Source organism: Bos mutus, chromosome 15 (genome assembly GCF_027580195.1).
Source record: "Bos mutus isolate GX-2022 chromosome 15, NWIPB_WYAK_1.1, whole genome shotgun sequence".
Classification (NCBI taxonomy): domain Eukaryota; kingdom Metazoa; phylum Chordata; class Mammalia; order Artiodactyla; family Bovidae; genus Bos; species Bos mutus.
The window spans coordinates 45640025-45657881 of record NC_091631.1 but is presented as its reverse complement, the minus strand read 5'-3'; the positions used below and the strand labels follow the sequence as shown (position 1 = coordinate 45657881).

Genomic DNA, 17857 nt, shown 5'->3' with positions numbered 1-17857 from the left:
AATGGCCGAATCAGATTAAAGGCGAATCATGGAGTTTGTTGGAAAGACAATATTACAGATTATAAGATTCATCAGAATAGGTTTTATTTGTTCAGCAGGACAGCTGAATCTGTAGAATGGAGTGCCTTTAAAAGAGTTTTAGGGGGAAAACCAAATATTGTATATTAATGCATATATGTGGGATCTGAAAAAATTGATATAGATGGTCTTATTTACAAAGCAGAAACAGAGACATGTACATAGAGAACAAATGCATTGACACCAAGGGGGGGAAGGGGGTGGGATGAATTGGGATTGACAGATATGCATTATTGATACTATGTATAAAATAGATAACTAATGAGAACCTACTGTAGAGCAGGGGGAACTCTGCTGAATGCTCTGTGGTATCCTGAATAGGAAAGAAATCCATAAAAAGAGGGGATTGTGTAATGTATAGCTGCTTCACTTTGCTATACAGCAGAAACTAACACATTTTAAAGCAGCTATACTCCAGTAAAACTTTTTTTAAAAAATAAGAGTTTTAGAAGGAATTTCCTGGCAGTCCAGTGATCAGGACTTAGCAGTTTCCCTGCTAAGGGCCTGGGTTCAATCTCTGGTCAGGGAACTAAGATCCTACGAGCCGCACAGGGTGGCCAAAGTGGGGGCGGGGGGAAGCTTAGTAAAAGAGTTTTGTTGTTGCTGTTCAGTCGCTCAGTTGTGACCCCATGGACTGCAGCACACCAGGCTTCCCTGTCCTTCACCATCTCCCAGAGCTTGCTCAAACTCATGTCCACTGAGTCAGGATGCCAGCCAACCATCCTGTTCTCTGTCATCCCCTTCTCCTCCTGCCTTCAATCTTTCCCAGCATCAGGGTCTTTTTAAATTAGTCAGTTGGCTCTTCACGTCAGGTGGCCAGAGTATTGGAGCTTGAGTCCTTTCAGCACCAGTCCTTCCAGTCCAGCAAATCTAGTGGTGGTTTTGCTGAGTTAGGGCTCTAGTAGCTCCAAGCATTTTCTTCTCATTTAGTGAGGGATCAGAGTGGAGGAGGAGCGTGGGGTAGGGGATAAGAATGCTTTTGGGCTCGTCTTGAGTGTGAGCATTGTGTGGGAAGGTCTGGTGTCAGGTGGACGAGTATGGGAGGGATCTGGGGACAGGCTTCGATGGCTGAGGCAGAGCGTGTGCGGGGAGGAGCGGCAAAGCAGGAGCTCTCAAGGGTACTTGGAGGTGATAGTTGGGGAATTTCTGACCGTAGTTTGAAGTTCACATTATTCCAAGAAGGGTAGAAAACCAGAGAGAGGAGGGTGGCTAAAAATGACAGCTTTACTTTTTGTAAAAAGTTCATTTTGACAGCAACATAGGGAATGGATGGAAGCCTGGAGGCAGAAAGTTGATTCTTCTTTCCATGCACCCAGCTCACCATCAGTCCTTGTGATCTATCCTACATTCGCTTTACTCAGCAAACAAGCATTATTGAATGCTTGGTTCTGAGCACAGGCTCTGTAATCAGTAGGCCCACATTTGATCAGTCCTCTCCTGCCCCTTACCCATCTGTGTGACGCTGGGCAAACTACTTACTCTGTCAGTTGTTCAGTTTAGCACCTGAAAAGTAGGACTAGCAACACCCCTAAATACTTGGCAGGGTGGTTTGAAAGATTAAATTAGATAATGCTTAATAAGTGCTTGCCATTATGCCAGGAGCTCATAAACGTTCATGAACTTAGCTATTTGTGTTCATAGTAGCAGGTTGGTGGTACAAATGCGGGAGCTGTCGTGATCCTGGGGGCTGTTAAAGCCGTGGGTGGTGTGGAGAGCTGCCCCGGAAGGAGACTCGGTGCAGATGTTAGCTGAGCTCATGCTGTTAATACTTACAGAGCATCCTGGTGAACCATGAGGAAGGTGCAGAGGCACGTGCCCCCAGGAGTGGCAGCTCTTCACTTTAACACCAGGCAGAGTGTGATCAGTGCTTTGGTCAGTTCATTGGTGAAAATTTAGAAAAGCCTTTTGGAGAAGGTGGGGTTGAATTGGGTCCTAAAGGATCTATGAGACTCCATTGGGTAGATGTGAAGGGAGAGTGTTTCCTGCACAAGTGGTGAACAGTGGGGGAGTCAGAAAGAGGATGCATGCTAAGAAAACTATGGGGAGATAAGCAGGCCTGGAAGATAGGAACGCTTGTTTTTTTCTGGCTGCACTGGGTCTTCGTTGCTGCACTCAGGCTTTCTCTAGTTGCACTGAGCAGGGGCTTCTCTCTGTTGTGACATGCGGGCTTCTCATTGCTGTGGCTTCTCTTGGTGCGGAGCACGGGCTCTAGGTGCTCAGGTTTCAATAGTTGCGGCTCTTGGGCTTAGTGACCTTGAGGCATGTGGAATCTTCCTAGCCCAGGGATCAAATCCACGTCCCCTGCATTGGCAGGTGGATTCTTAGCCACTGGACCAGCAGGGAAGTCCAGTGGGGACTCTTTAAGTGAGTACAGAGAGAAAGTATTAAGGTCTAGGTAACTGTCAAAGGATTCTTGGTAGAGAACTTTGAATTCCATTCTGAGGATTTGAGACTTTAATATGAATGTCAGTAAGAGGGCAGATAGGTAGTATCAAGCTTTTATTTAGGAAGACTTTTAAAAAGGACAAAGATATGAATGGTCACAAAAGAGGGAAGGCGAGGAGAAAACCACTCAGAAGGTTCTTAGAAAACTCTAGGGCAGAAGCATTGAGAACTTGAACTAGGACCCTGGGAAAAGAAGGAAAGGATGCATTCCAGAACTTTAAGGAAATGGAATTGATGGGATTCAGTGACTCACCTTTTGTGGGGGGACATGGAAGTGGTGAATTTGCAGCCTGAGAGACTAGGAAGTGGTGGTGCCACTGAGGACGGGCCGTAGTGGGAGGAGGCTTGGGAGGAGAGACCACCTGCCCGGCTCTGAATCCGAGGTGCTCGTGAGATACCCGTTTAGAGGAGCTGTCCTGTTGGCAGCAGGTTGTTGGGCTGAAGCTAACAGATGTGATTTGGGTCAGAAGCAGGTAGAGGAGTCCTTTGATTCCAGACATAGTTGAAGTCACAGAAAACAGGAAATGGCTTGGGCGGTGAAGAGCCCACCTTTGGAGAGGAACTGAATTATAGGCAGAAAGGCGAGAGTGGAACTAATTGCTGAGACAGGAAGAGGAATAGGAGAGGTGTGTGTCATCAGGAAGAAGGGGAGAGATTTTCAAGAGCAACGCAAATGATCAACAGCCTTATAAGCACAGAGATGGAAGTGGCACATGAGCGTGTAAATTGTTGATTGACGTGTTGAAAGCAGTGTCTTTGGGTGACGTGGAGGGTCAGCTGACATGGGATCACTAAGGGTGGAGGATATCTCATGGACATGTCCATCCTGGGTGCCTGAGAGGCAGGAGGTTTTGGATAGTTGGGTACGTTTCCTCCAGGTTGGGATTTTTTGCCCACCCCTTGCTGGAATCTCAACAGCCACTTATCAGCAGGGATGCAGAGTTTGAGGAAGGATAAAGGGACCTCCTTTCTATTCCCAAGGCTGGAATGACCGTGTGTGAGGATGTCTTATCTCAGAAAAAGACGGGAGCCCACCTGTGGGATCGTATGTCTGAGATGGGCTTGTGCAAGGTATCATCCACTCTCTAGTTAGTCCTTCTCTGAGCACACTGGGTGAGGTTAGGGGCAGAATTCCTGACTGTTGTTCCAGCAGAGCAGTCTTAGGAGATGGTGTCAGCCCTGGAGTACTTGGCCATGGGTTGAAATTGGCTTGAAAGAAAGGGGGCTGCCCCAGGGAGATGAGCACCTGAGTCCGCTCTTTGGATGGGTCCAAGAATCCACTTGCCACCGTTTTAATGTTCCGCTTTTCCAGCTGAAGGAAAGGAACGTAATTTCCTTTCTCCAGGTTTTGTCATAGTGAATGAGTTTAGAAGCAGAGGATAAGGATGTTGGCAATGTGGTGAGACCTGGAAGAGCCGCTTGTTGTAAATCCTAGTTGTTGTTGGTACTGTAACGAGTTTCAAATTCTGTTTGGGGTAAAGCACAGCATTGGCCACAAGTGTCTCCACACATTCTCTCGCGGTTCGTTTTTCCCTTTTGTTTCTGCTCTGCATCAGCTTCCTTCCAGGAGTCAAAGGCTCACCCTTGTCCCACTGCTGCCCTCCTCCCACACTTGCTGGCTGGGGCTTTGGGGCTCCCCTCCTGTCCTCCCTGCCGAGGATCCCCAGGTGGAAGGTTCTGCCCAAAGGGGATGGTTTTCATTGCAAATGGGTCCAGTGGGCCATCTGAGGTTGCAGCTGGATCTTCATGCAAATGGCAGAGTTCCCCAGCCTGCACTCCACTCGCTTAGGGAGGGCCCAGAGTGTTTCCTGGGGCCCCGATGGCCTTGGATCTGGCAGTGCCCAAAGTCTGACGCTGCCCTGACTGCCCACTTCTCAGCCCCTCCCCTTGTGCTTCTTTGGCCTTCCTGTCTCCTGTGTGTTTTCCATCTCTTTCCTACATAACCTTTCCTTTCCCCATTTTCTCAGAGCAAAGCAAACACCTGTTAGAACTTGGCTGCATCGAGTTTTCCTCTCCACTTCCTTCCTTCATCTCCTCTAGTCCTTTAAGAACACAAGATAAATATTTATAAAGTGCACAAGCCTTGGTATGAGGGGATTTGGTGGGTGTATAAGGTAGTTGTTGGAAATGAATTTGGGGGAGGGGACATAGCATGTGGGAACTTGCGCTGTGTTTACCTTTGCCCTGGGCAAGGGGAGCAGGAGATAACATGCTAAGTCACTTCAGTCGTGTCCGACTCTGTGTGACCCCATAGACGGCAGCCCACCAGGCTCCCCCATCCCTGGGATTCTCCAGGCAAGAACAGTGGAGTGGGTTGCCATTTCCTTCTCCAATGCATGAAAGTGAAAGTGAAGTCGCTCAGTTCTGTCCGACTCTTAGCAACCCCATGGATTGCAGCCTAACAGGCTCCTCCGTCCATGGGATTTTCCAAGCAAGAGTACTGGAATGGGGTGCCATTGCCTTCTCTGAGAGATAACATAGCTTGCAAGGAAATAGACGTGTGGGCGAGTTACAAGTCAGAAGACCCAGATTTCATTTCTAAGCCCTCTGTGATCAGAGGACACTTGGTTCTCTTTGCCATGTACTGGTCTTTATTTTAAAAATAGGAATTGTGGCACTTGTCATTACTACCTTGGTGAAATGATTCCTTAAATGCTTTGGAAAGTGGGATTATTTTTGTTATTTTTTTATGGGCAGATATCTGTGAGGCAAAATGTAGAACCTGAATTTTGCAGCATGTATAAAATGAGCTGATAGTATTGATAAATGATCTCTAATGAGTCTCTCAGCTCTTATATTCCGTTTTCCCTAGACAATTCTTGGCATATAATGGGGGGAGAGGGTAGGTCCTAACAAAATTTGGTGGATGGACAGACAGATGGATGGCTGGATGAACGAATCTCTAAATGTCTATTCGCCCTACTTACCCTTCCTACTGCTATTTCCATTTCACGTGGGCACCACCGCCCCCTCCTGGCCAGCAGCAGTATTACTGTGCAGTCCATAGGTGGGCCATAGCTGGGCCCTTTCGTCCCTATTTCTCCCCAGCCCCAAACCCTGGCTCCCTGAGCTGGCTCCTTGGGACCTGTCTTTGGCCCTCAATTACTGACAGCTTGTCTTTCCTGCCCCTCCCTGTCACCCCACTCCCTCTCTCCGTCTGCCCCTGCAGCACTGCCAGTAACTCCAACCGCAGCACGCCAGCCTGCTCCCCCATCCTCCGGAAGCGGTCTCGCTCACCAACCCCGCAGAACGTAGACGGAGACACCATGGTGGAGAAGGGCTCAGATCACTCCTCGGACAAGTCGCCGTCCACTCCGGAGCAGGGCGTGCAGCGCAGCTGCTCCTCACAGTCCGGCCGCAGTGGTGGCAAAAACTCCAAGGTGAGCCTGACCCGCCGGCCACTCTGTCCTTGCTCATTAGCTGGCTGCAGGGAGGCTGGCGTTGGGGGAACAGTGAGGTAGAGAACCCCTTCGTGGAGGGACCTGACGTGATTGACCAGCTCTAGTGTACCAGAGAGAGCCTCTGTTCTGTGAGGTGAGAGTGGGAGGCAGGGGAGAACCCCTATTAAATCTTGATCTTCTTAGCTTAGCCCTCAGAGAGGCCCCAGGAGCTAGTAAAAGGATTCCACAATGACCACTGTCTCTCATTAGGGGCGAGGGAGGCTCACAAGCCTTGAGATTTGGAGGAGGCGAGCTCTGGGGGTTAGGTGGAGGTCATCTCTTCAGCACTGCTACTGTTTCCAAATTTGGTGTGGAAGGGAACATTATTCGGGACAAATACAGTGCTGGGAAGGGAGTCCTCAGGGACCATTGCAGAATGCTGTATTGACCTTGGCCTTGGCCATCACCCAGCCTTACCTTCGGTAATAACCCACCTGGTACCCACCTGGCCAAGAAGAGGGCGACAGGGCTGTCCACCCTTCCCAAGTATGTCCTTGTTACCACCGGAGCCCCCGTTTGCCTGAGAGGGCCTGGGCTGCTTATGCTTCCACAAAGAGTCGTCCGCCCCCGCCTTTAGTCCTTTGGGAGGCAGACAATGTCTCTGCCTTGAAGCTCCTTAGAGGAGCTTCTCTTTCCCTCTTGACTCACAGTCCCTGGGGAGGTGGGGAGACCCTGGGAGGCTCGGGAGCTGGCATCCCAGCTGAATTTGTCTTTTGATTTCTTGTTCTTCCTCTTCTTCCCCACCATCCCCCAAATACCTTCTTTGCATGCATGGTCTTAGTCTCACAAGCGCCTCTCAAAAGTAAGCCATCTTTTGTCTCTGTCTTCGGTCTCCCCTCCGGTGTTGAATTGTCTGTAGTGCTCCGCACCCCACCCTCCGCCCCTGCCCAGTTTGGCCCATGTGTCTTGCTTGGTCCCTTTCCCAGAAGGGCCAGCCCCACTGACCCTGGCAGGCTGGCTGAGGTCACCAAGGGACCATTCCCACTGCACCTGGAGTCAGAGAACAGACCCGCCCCCGTCCTCCCCACCCCACCCCTAACCCCGTCTCTGCCTGCTCCCCAAACACTGCCTCAGCAGGGAGTCTGTCCCCTCCTTACATGGTGCCGTTGAGAAGCAGAGTCCTGCCGGGGCTTAGTTTCATTCCTTTGGGGAAGGGAGGCTCCGGATCTGGTGGAGCAGTGGGACCTGATGCCTGCTGCTCAGGTGAGTTGATTGAAGCTCACAGATTCTCCTACGTGAGTTCCCTGATACAGTAGAGCAACCCTAGGAGCTCACCTTAGCCACTCCTTCCTTCTGCTTGCTCAGCCTGAGCGCTCCTCACTGCTTCCATCCACCGTCCAGCCTGCGGCTCGTGGTGTTCTTAGGATCCTGGCTCGTGATCAGAGGGGAACGTTTTTCCCAGAGGGCATGGTGCCAACACTGGAAGGTCATGGACATAGACAGCCCCTACCAGGCCCTGCATAGATATGATCAGGTCAGGGAGCCTGTGCCAAGAGTCTACCCGGGACCCCAGGATTTGAGAAGCCTAAGGAGAACTTAGAGGGAGTGGAGGATGAATAGTAGGTGTTTCAGAACAGCGGGGCTCAGGAAATGATACCCACAGGGGAAGCGGGTGGCTACAGCCTAGAGAAAAGAGAGCTGAGAGGTGAACTTAATCATAGTCTCAAGCCTCTGTTTTGGGGAGCAGCAGGATAAACAGCTGTTCCGCTTCCTGAGGGGTGAACGAGAGGTTACAGGGCTAATCCTGCAGTCTGTGACCTTGAGGGTAAAAGCTCATCTTAGCTCTAAGGATTTTGAATGACGGCTGCTGGCTGTGGGCAGGAGGAGGAAACTGTGCCTGTACTGAGCAGGCCCCCAGGAGTCTGCTGTGGGTTTGGGACTTAACGGTGCAGGGCTGTGGGACGGACGGGTCTGGAGATGACCTCTGTCCACCCCTCCAGAATGCCTCAGTCCGTTGGCTGGGGAGAGGGCAGATGCTGCTGGACAAGGTGTCTGGTTATTGTTCCTCTGCCTCTGCCCACAGGGCGTGTACCTTTGCCATCCTAAGGTCAAGCCTCGAGCTTCCTCACCCTCTTACCCCTGTGCCAAGGCACTCAGCGAGCAGAACACTTACTTATGGTCAATAGCACTCACAGAGTGCCTCTTTTGGTCAGGTGATGAGGTTGAAAGGAGCATCCAATAATGGGGGGTTTTAAAACTTGTAAGTAGTAGATCTTCTGTAAGAAAGGAATATGAAGACCAGATTCTCACCCCCAGGCAGCGTCCAGTCTGGAGAGAGAGATAAGAAACACAGATTATCCACATTGTCTGTTCCCAGATTATCCACAAACCAAACCTGACCTTAAGGACCACAGGAGTAGTTGGGATGCTCCGTGAATTCAAAGGCAGGGGAGAGCTCATGTCTGAGGCAGGGAGCTGGTGCCCAGAGCTGGGCTAGAACTCCCAGTAGGATTGTGGAGGGGCACAAGGGGGCCTCAGAAGGGACTGGGACCTGAGTGTAAACCCAGAGTGCATCTCGGCCCCTTTCCTGCTGAGGAGCTGAAGAGGGAAGGAACGAGCTCCCCGCCTCCTCACCCCATTCATCACCGACACCCCAGCAGTTAACAAGGACTGAGTTGTGCGGGGAGGGTACTGTGCCACCCCAGGGAGACGTGGTTGCGGCCGTGGTCGGTCTGGGACAGACTTCGAAGGTGACACCTGAGGACCAGTATAAGGTTCTGCAAGGTCAGTGCCTGGAGCAGAGAGCGAGGGAAAGCTACAAGGGGGAGAGAAAGAGAGGAGGAGGGTCTTGTGGTGGGAACACCCCATCCCCCATGGAGCATTTTTTCAGGTTGACCCCATGTACCCACAGGGAGGGGTCTGGCCGCTAGAGCTATCGTCACTGTTCTCACAGCCAGGCCACCTCTCTCCCTGTGTCACCTGCACCTTTTAGGGGAGATGACCTCATATACTCTTCAGACGGACTGGAGAGTGCCCCCACTTTTCCCTGGAGCCAGACCTCACTCACAGTGTCTGTCTCCTCTTCTCCGCACCCCCATTTCCTTGTGTAATACGTTGGAGTTGGACTAGGTAGCCGGGGAGGTCTTGCTCCTGTGACTCTGTAGCTATCCTGGTGCAGCTGACCCTGGCTGGGGCAGCCCTGCCCAGAGCCCAGGGCTGGACATCAAGGCCCAGTTCTGTTCCAGGACCCCTTAGTTGGTGCCACCTCCCAGCTTCTGCTCTGTAGTGCTGGCCTGCGGCCACCAGGGGGAGCCCCGCAGCCGTTGCCTGCCCCACCAGCTCCTGAACCTGGGTACTGAGCTGTCTGGTAGGACCCAGGCTGGTCCCTGCCTGGCCCCGCATTGTGGCTCCCTGCGCTGGGTGTGCAGTGTCACGGGCTCTGTAGCTCTGGTGTGCCTTTAACCTTTTGACCCTCGCCCTGTTTTTCAATCCTAATTTTTGTGGTTTCCTTTCCAGTACGACAGACTTTACCTGATCAAAGTAAGAAACTGTTCTTTGCTCCCTACTCCTAGAACTGTAGCGCTCCTTTGTCCCTCCCCTGCCCCCATCCCATCTCCAGACTCCTGGGCCTTTGCACTGGGGAGATGTGTAAGAAAGTTGCTGTTTCCAGGGACCTTGGGGTCCCCCAGGGGCTTGCTCTGCAGACTTCTAGGAAAAGCATAGAAGCCTGCTCAGCTCAGCCCTCACCTAGCAGCTGTCTTTGGGCAGTTTTCCTGATGTCCCCTCCTCCCCTCCTGGCTAAATCCACTAATACGTAACCTGTTAGAAAGCCCTTGCCCACTCCTTCATTCTGTTCTTCCCCCGCCCCCAGCCCTCTCTGCACAGGAGGACAGAGGGGGCTGAGAACCTGCTGGCCAGTGACCTCACGGGTGCCAGGGGGCACTCTCCAGGTCCACTGGGCCTGGCCTCTCTGCCCTGTGAGTCAGGCCCTCCTGGCCCAGCAGCTCCTTTAGAACTCGGTCCTCAAAAGCAGAGCCGTGGGGATTGAACTTGCTCTTGCAAGGCTGATTGGAGTTCAGGGACTCATACTCACATGGCTCTTCCCAGGGGCTGCTGTGGATTTGGCCAGAGGGGTGGACACCCTCAGTGGTGATGGGTAACCAGCTGCCCAGAGAGCAGTAGATGGAGGCAGAGTCTTAGACAGAGGGACAAAAGTCCTTGCTCTGTGTATCCGACATGGCAGTACCTGCAAACCCATATTCTTATCCCCAATTTACACAAGCAGGTAACATACAGAGGTGCCACTCAGCGAGACAAGAGAGGGGCCCGGCTTCCCTGGTGCAGGCTCTCAGTTGTCCTGAATCTCCTTGTTCTAGACAGATTCAGAAGGGTTGGTTTGGTGAAACGCAGGCACACTGCGAGCAGTTGAGGCCAGTGGCTCCTAGAATGTGCCTTTCCACTGTTGAGAGGCATTCTCATGGATCCCTGCACAGCTTCATGCCCTGTGAGCTCAGAATCAGGACCCAGGAATTTCGGTGCCCTAAGATGCAGGTAGGGGTTCCCTGGTGGCTCAGTGGTAAAGAATCCACCTCCCGTGCAGAAGACGTGGGTTCAATCCCTGGGTCTGGAAAATCCCCTGGAGAAGGAAATGGAAACCCACTCCAGTATTCTTGCCTGGAAGATCCCATGGACAGAGGAGCCTGGTGGGCTACAGTCCATGGGGTCACAAAGAGGTGGCCATGACTTAGCAACCAGACCACAACAAGGTGCAGGTAAAGTCTGACACAGCCTCTTTGCCCCATCCTCTCTCCTCCAGGATGACTAGAGGCTAATTTTCAGTCCCCAGTTCTCTTGTGGTAATAACTCCCTTCTTGATGGAATCATTGGTTTTGAACATTTGGACTTGGGTTGGAGGAGAAGACAAGGCTGTAGTGGGAATATGTGACTCCCAGATGGGGCCATGGGGACAGCTTTTGTTGGAAGATGACTACGGAGAGCATCCTGCAGAGAGAAGAGGGTTGAGATCCTGCCCTGCCGTCTGCCCCCTGGCCAGTGAGCTAGGGTGTGGAGATGAGCAGATAGAGGCAGCACCCCCACAATGCCTGTCCTTCCCCTGCTGACATTCTTCCTCTTCAGAGTGAAGGTGAAGGGCTCTACGGAGTTCTGGCAGGATGGGGGTCACCGGCAGAGGGAGCGATGGCATGACCAGGCTTCATCTCTGCAGTCACACTCACCTCCCGGGCTCCACCAGACAGCAGGCCTCCTGGGACGGACTGCCTCCTCCTTCCCTTATGAGTCAGACCCCATAGGACGAGGTGGATGGGATAAAGGTTGCTAACTGCACCCAGCTTCCACACCTCTGCATGCACAGCCCTACCTTGGAGGGCCCACCACAGTGAAGCAAAGGTTACAGTCCAGCAAGTCATGTGGCTTTTCTCATTTACCAGTGCGTATACAAGTTATGTCTACCCTGTGCCTCATCCTGTCAAGTATACAATAGCATTCTGTTTAAAATAGCAGTGTATGTTTAATTAAATTATAATTAATAAAATGTTAATTAAAATGTAATGCTGTAGGCAAAATGACATCAATAGACTTGCTTGACATGGGACTGCCACACACCTTCAATTTGTTAAAAAAAAAAAAAAAAAAAAAAGCAATATCTTCAAAGTGCAATCAAATGAGATGTGTGTGTAGTTAAGATGTGGACCTGCAGGCAAAGCTTCCTTGCACCCAGCCATTCTCCTCCAGAACCACACCCTTGGCAAAGTTTCTAAAACTGAAAATACTCCAGTCTACCCAAGCTGAACCTGTCAGATCAGCCCCTCGAGGCAGAGGCCTAGACAGGTGTGTGTTTGTTTATCTCTGTCTGCCTGTCTGTCTGTCTTCAAGTGGGCCGTGTACGAGGGACTCCTGGCCTGTGAGATGGAAGATGGACCAAGCACAATCTTATTCATCCCTTCTCTTTCCCTAAGAAACTTCCCATTCCCGTGAAAATGATCAGCCTTTCTAGCAGGGCTGGGAATGGAGGGCACCTGCATGGTGGAGTTGGGTCGGACCCGCTGTGTTGGTATTGACTTAGAGCCTCACAAAGTCAGGAAGGACCTTTAGCAATTACGTGCTCCACCTGTCCTCCCAAGGCAGAGCCCCAACCACTTCTTGGCCACTATCTCTTTGCGGATCAGCCAGTTGGGTGGAAGGAGGAATTTGCCCAGTTGGAAGGAAGTTTCTAGCGATCCCTTGGATCCCCAACCCCAGAGGTTCCACCCAGCCTTTCCGAGGGGCTGACATGGAGCAGACGGCTGTGTTAGTCTCCATGGGTACTTTGCTTCTGATCAGGGACCATTGGGGACTGGGTCTCGGATGCCTGCAGCGCATCCCTCCCCCCCACCCCACCCCCATCAGAGGAGCCTTGTGATGGGGTCGACTCCCTCCCAGTCAAGCTCTCGCTGGTGCTGCGCTGCCTGCCACCCCAGCCACGGGGGCTTCCAGCATGGACTGCTCCCCGGGCCTCCTTTCGGGAGCTGTCTTGAGAAAGGAGGACCCTGCCCCCCGCCACGAGCAACAACACGGGGGGCCTTGAGCTGCCTTGGGATTCCTCCTCCCCGCCCGCCCTCCGCTGTCTGTGTAACTTCCCCCTGGAGCCAGGAGCACTCTGGCCGCTCCTGCCACCTCTCCCCCCACTAACTTTGTTTCTCTTTTACTTTGTTCTTTCAGAAAAGCCAGAGCTGGTATAATGTAAGTATCCCTTTTCTCTTCTTGTTGGGCGCGTGGGTGGGGATGGCTGTGCTTAGGGGATGGAGTCGTGGGGGCACACTGTGGTCTCCCTGTGGGCTTGGAGCCTAGAACAGTGGGCTTTGCCCCTGACCAGACCCCTCCCTCAAAAACCAGACCACAGTTACCTTCTGTAGCGAGGCAGGACTGCTGGTGAGGGAGGGTGTGCAATTCCCGGAGACCACGCAGGGATGGACTGTCTCCCCCCCACCCAAACCCCCGGATCCTGGACACCCTCCAGCCCTGATGGAGGAGACCAGGCTGGGGAGGCCCCCCTAGAGCGCAGACAGAACTTGGGATGGGAACCACCATCCTGGGGCCTGATCTTAAGGCCAAGTTTTCCTCCTTTTACCAAGACATTTGGAGGAAAAAACAAGCAGCCAGAAACCTTTTCGTTTAGCAGAGGCTGGCTTATGTAAACAGAATGTGACTTCTGCCCCAGGGTCTCCTCAATCAACCCTGGCATGCTCCACCCAGAACACATCCCCCGTCCCTGGGGGCGCTCCAGCCGGGAGCTCCTACTGGGAGGCCAATTATGGAGCAAGCAGCCCCTGCAGAGGCCACATCCTCTGGGTCTCTAACTCTCCCCTGAAGAGCCACAGGCTGAAGTCTCAGCCTCCTGCCCCGTCCTACTCCACCCTCCTGCCCTGTGGATGGACGGGCAGTTCACAGCCACCAACTGGTCTCCAGCCACTGTCTTCCATCCCGGAGCCTGCTCTTCCCCGAGCTTCCCTGGTCCTGTGGATGCATCTTCCCCGCTCCCCTGATACCAGGGCCGGTTGCATGGTGGACCTGGGGACGGTGTGGGAGCGGGCGGCTGAGAGACAGACTTGGAGGATGCTTTGGTGCAGGGGAGGAGGGGAGAGGCTTGGGTTTCATGTAGACGCTCCGGTCAGAGTCACTGTGTGTGGGGGTGTGGAGGCGGGGGAGTGTTTTCCCACACGGTTCAGCAGTTCCCCCAGAATCAAGCAGCCAGCAGTCAGCCCTATAGCTTCCGACCCACTGCTGCTCAGGGGACTGGCCCTGAGATAGGACTGTTGGATCCCCGCCTTGACATCACAACGGCACAGACAAGGAGGAGGTTGGCGGGCTGCGCAAGTGGGAGGGGAGTTGAGGGCTGAGATGGCCCGCCTGGAGGAGAAGCCTGCCTGGGGCTGCAGCCCCTCAGCCCCCTGGGCCAACTGTGGTCTTCGCCTGGGCTCACAGCCGCCCCGTGGCTTAGGACTGACATCCCAGGGGAGAGAGGAACTTGCTGTCTGTGGGAGGAGGTGAGGCTGGAGAATGCTTTCCTGGGAGTGGTGGGACCTCCGGCATCCTTTCCCTCACAGAATCTTCCACCACCCGGGGTGCGGGTGAGGGGCTATTGTAAAATTAGTGCCTCACAGAGAACCAGGAAACACATGGCTGCAGACCCACGAGTCTGTTAAAATGACCGGATTTGGACACACAGGGCCTCGTCCCTGTTGCGCTCCCTCTCCCCTGCTCCTCTCTTTTCTTTCCAGCAGGCTTTTCCGTTCTTTCTCATGTTGCCTTCCCTAGAGTCCTTCCCTCCCCTTTCCTGGCTGACTCCCCCATTTTTGTCTCTCCACCTCTGCTTGCCGCTCCTTTCTGGCTTGATTATCCCAACTGGCTGTCTCTTTCTCTCTGATTCTAATGGATTTTCCTCCCTCCCACCCTTTTACCTCTAATCTCTCCCTCAGCCCTGCTCAGAAGACCTGGTGTCTGAGCCCTCAGCAGAGTGACAGGCTAGAAATAGGTGCTGCCACTGGGCTGGATGATGGAGGTGGGCCAGCTGCCCTGTGGGGTCAGGGGGTTCTGCTGGCAGATGAGTGAGAGATGGCAGAGCTGGGCAGACAGATTCTTCACCACTGAGCCACCTGGAAAGCCCACTCAGATGTACCAGCGTGCTTATCCACGGGCACGGCCTGAGCGTGGCTGTGCTTCCAGGCCGAATGGTCTGGCTCGATCAGGAAGCCAGGTCCTGGGGCTTCCCCTACTGGAGCCCGAGCTCAGCCTCCTGAGCCCATGCACACGGGCATGCCAGGCCCTGTCCCCCGCAGAGCACTGTGCTGTGTCAGTGCCTGCGTGCCGAGGCTCCACCAGGAAGCTTCCCTTCAACACCCTCTCCCCAGCACTGCCCGCCAGTGCTCCATTCCTGGTTTCTTGGGAGGTGCTTGCTGGGCCTCTGTTGCTCTGACCCGGTTCTCTTTTTGCTGCATCTGCTTGGTCCTCCTGTGCCACCTCTGTGTTGCCCCGAGGCGGCTAGACTTGGACCTTCAGGAAGGAGGTGGGTGTCTCCTCCTCAGCTCTGTCCTCAGCCCTCCCTGACACCGGTGGTGACTCTCCGGCTGCTCTGCTGCCCGAGGCGCCATCGTTGGCTCTGGAAGTCCTTTGGATGAGCAAAGGCCTTGTCGTCCTCGGCCCTGGGGACAGTTAGAAGTGCCTGGCCGGATCCAGGACAGGGAGGGTCAGTGCAGACTTGCTGACTGCTGCAAGAATGTCTCCAGCCCGTTGGCATGGCCTGGGTCTGATAAGAGAGGAAGCCAACCCAATGCATCCCTGCCCTCTGCCCCAGCCTCCCCCTCTACCTGCCTCTCTCCTGCATTTTCTTCTTCTGTTTATCTGGGGAGGAACTGTCACCATGGTGACAAACCACCTTGGCATTTATAAAGAGTGGGTCCCATGGAAGGAGGTGTTTGGACCCCAGGGAGACATGGAAATGCTGAGACAAGAGCCTCTGGTCTCCAGCAAGGGCTCTTCAGATCAAGAGTGGGGTTTGAGGGACTTCCCTGGCTGTCCAGTGATTAGGGCTCTGCACTTCCCAGTGCAGAGCATATGGGTTCGATACCTGGTCAGGGAACTAAGATCCCACATGCTGTGCAGCATGGCCCAAAAGAATGGGGCTTGAAGAGGGGGCTGTCGGCAGCTGCCCTGAGACCCTCCCAGGGCTGATCACATCTACTGCCCCTGAGTCCCCCTCGTCTGCTCCCCACCCCGCCAGACCCACCGTTGACCACCACAGTTTTATTAGTCAAGGCGCCTAGTTTGGGGGATAAGTTCACGGAGGGATAAGCTGAAACAGGGAGCCAAGGGGCAGGAGGGGGAATAATCTGCCCCCAAAGATGGCCCTGCTGGATGCAGCAGACTCAAATCTGGGAGGAAGCCAAGTCACAGAAGTCTCTTCTGGTGCTCCAGGTAGACAGAGGTGCCTTGCCTCTTTCCTGGGATCAGTTGTCTCCAGGCAACCCAGGGAAGGAGCCCAGACCCTGGTGGCTGCCCTGAGGCTTTGGGGCCCAAGTTGCCTGCTGGTCCAGGTGGGGGCGATGCTGGCTGTCCGGGGGGAAGAGGGATGGTGCCAGTCCTGCGGAGTGACCGGGCATGTCTGACAGACATATGACTGAGCAAGAGGACAGAGCTTTGTAGGAATGAAACTCAGATTAGGTCGTCGGTGAGAAAAGTGGGAGTGAGTGCTGAAGGCATCCCCAGCGACGCCTTGGCAACATGGTATTTTTTTCTGGGGAAGATGGACTCCGCTTCCTCCACATGCTGACCCCTGCATCCCCAGTAGCTGTCTTGACTCTGCAGAGTGACCTGTCTCCAACTGAGACTCTCCCAGTCCTGCTCCTTCATGTCTCTCTGTCACACCTTCGCCCTCCCCGTCTCCTTCCTTTGCTCAGTCACCTCCCCCATCTCCCCTTAGTCCACATCCGGCTCCTCCCTACCTGGATTTGGTTGAAAGTCCAGCATTTCTTCTGAGGGTCTTAATTGGCTTTCTTCCTAGGCGAGGCCAACATTCTACCAAAATCCATCTGTTTTTCTCCTGGGCTGCTCCACCCTCTCCCTCCTGCTGCTCTACCCAGGGAGCAGGTACCACTTGGTCCCAGCTCCCAGTGTTTGCCGTGGAGTTAATATTTAGCCCAGGTCAGTTCCCTCTTCTCAGGCTGGAAGCTGGCAGTGCCCTGCCCGGCGGCAGTTTTGAGGGGGTGTAGGAGACAAAGGGTCCCAGGGCTTATCTTTCTGGGTGTGTCCTGTCCCTGAGTCACCCCGCTGGAGCCCAGTCATCCCCTCATCTGGCTCCAGAGATACTCAAGCGTTTCCAGGATTCAGCCCTCATGGGTCCTGCTTACTGCCTAGATCATTGGATCTGGGGGAGCCCAGGAGAGGGGCATTCCCGTCACCCTGTAAAATGGAATTGCTGGGTTCTCCTGTCTCACTGCTGATGATACTGTGGAGAGAAGCTAGGATATGTGGCTTGGAGAGTGTTGGCATGGACTAGGCGCTGGGGTGCCATGCCTAATAGGAGTGAGGACGTGTATGGATGTGTGCACACGAGATGCCATGTCAACAGGAACAGTGTCAGAGGTGTATAAGGAATGCGTTCATTTGGTAAATAGGTTTTGAGCAGCTGATACTTGAAATTCACCATGCTGAGTGCTGGAGGAGATCGTTTGAGGCGTAGCGTGTTCCTGGAGACAGTGGTAGTCTGATGGAACAATCGCCCTGTGTGATATGATGGGTGGAGGTGGTGGCTGCATCCGGGGTGTGCACAGAGAGAGACAGGAACACAAGTCCTGGAAAGGACTCAGAATCTCCCTCTGCTTCCTCCAGCACCATATAACTGGGAGACGCCAGGTTCCTCTGAATCAGAAGTTCGGGATCTAGAAGCAAGAATCTGTATCTTGCATACATTTGTTAGATCATTTTTAAGTACAGTCACGTCTGAGTCAAACAGGACGAAGGCAACGTTCTCCATCGTGTGCAGCCTGGAGAGCCTCCTGGGCTGGACGTAGCTGGGGAGGGCGAGGAAGGTGCCCTGTTTGTCTCAAAGTTCTGACGTTGCCTGGGAATCCAACCTTCCCGGCCCCAGTGCTGTCAGACCTCTGCCCCCAGCTTCTCTTTCTGGAGGCCTCCTTGTTTCCATCTGCCTGGCTCCCGTCCTCACCAGAGATCTCAGCTTCCCTGCTCCTTTTGACCCGGCCCAGTCTCTCTGCTCAGAGCACGGTTCCTTGGCCGCCAAGGTCTGAGCGGCTGTCTGGGAATCCTCATCCTGGCCTTGATCCCCATCCTGCTAGTACTGGAGACAGGACAGCGTCCCCGGGAAGGAAGGAGATGCCTCAGACGGACCTGGAAACTGCTGACCTCAACTTCTCCCCACCTGCACCTCTGAAATGGGATGAGTT

The 17857-nt window shown here is 53.7% G+C and overlaps 1 protein-coding gene and 1 long non-coding RNA gene across 9 annotated transcripts in view; one reads left to right on the top strand and one right to left on the bottom strand.

Annotated features, from left to right (window-relative positions):
- Positions 1-17857, top strand: part of GRAMD1B (GRAM domain containing 1B) — a 188308-nt gene that overhangs the window by 133562 nt on the left and 36889 nt on the right. For all 7 annotated transcript variants that reach the window (XM_070384053.1, XM_070384052.1, XM_070384054.1 and 4 more), the window contains 2 exons: positions 5693-5903; positions 12621-12641. In XM_070384053.1, the coding sequence (XP_070240154.1) occupies positions 5693-5903; positions 12621-12641 (232 nt within the window). The remainder of the gene's footprint in view (positions 1-5692; positions 5904-12620; positions 12642-17857) is intronic.
- On the bottom strand, positions 87-16624 carry LOC138991011 (uncharacterized). 2 transcript variants are annotated; one of them, XR_011467051.1, is made up of 5 exons: positions 16400-16624; positions 8077-8231; positions 7239-7419; positions 5761-5958; positions 87-3989 (listed from the first exon to the last, which is right to left on the bottom strand). It is a non-coding gene; the product is annotated as an uncharacterized lncRNA (long non-coding RNA). The 2 variants fall into 2 exon arrangements; XR_011467052.1 differs by lacking the exon at positions 87-3989 and having other exon boundaries at positions 5913-6050.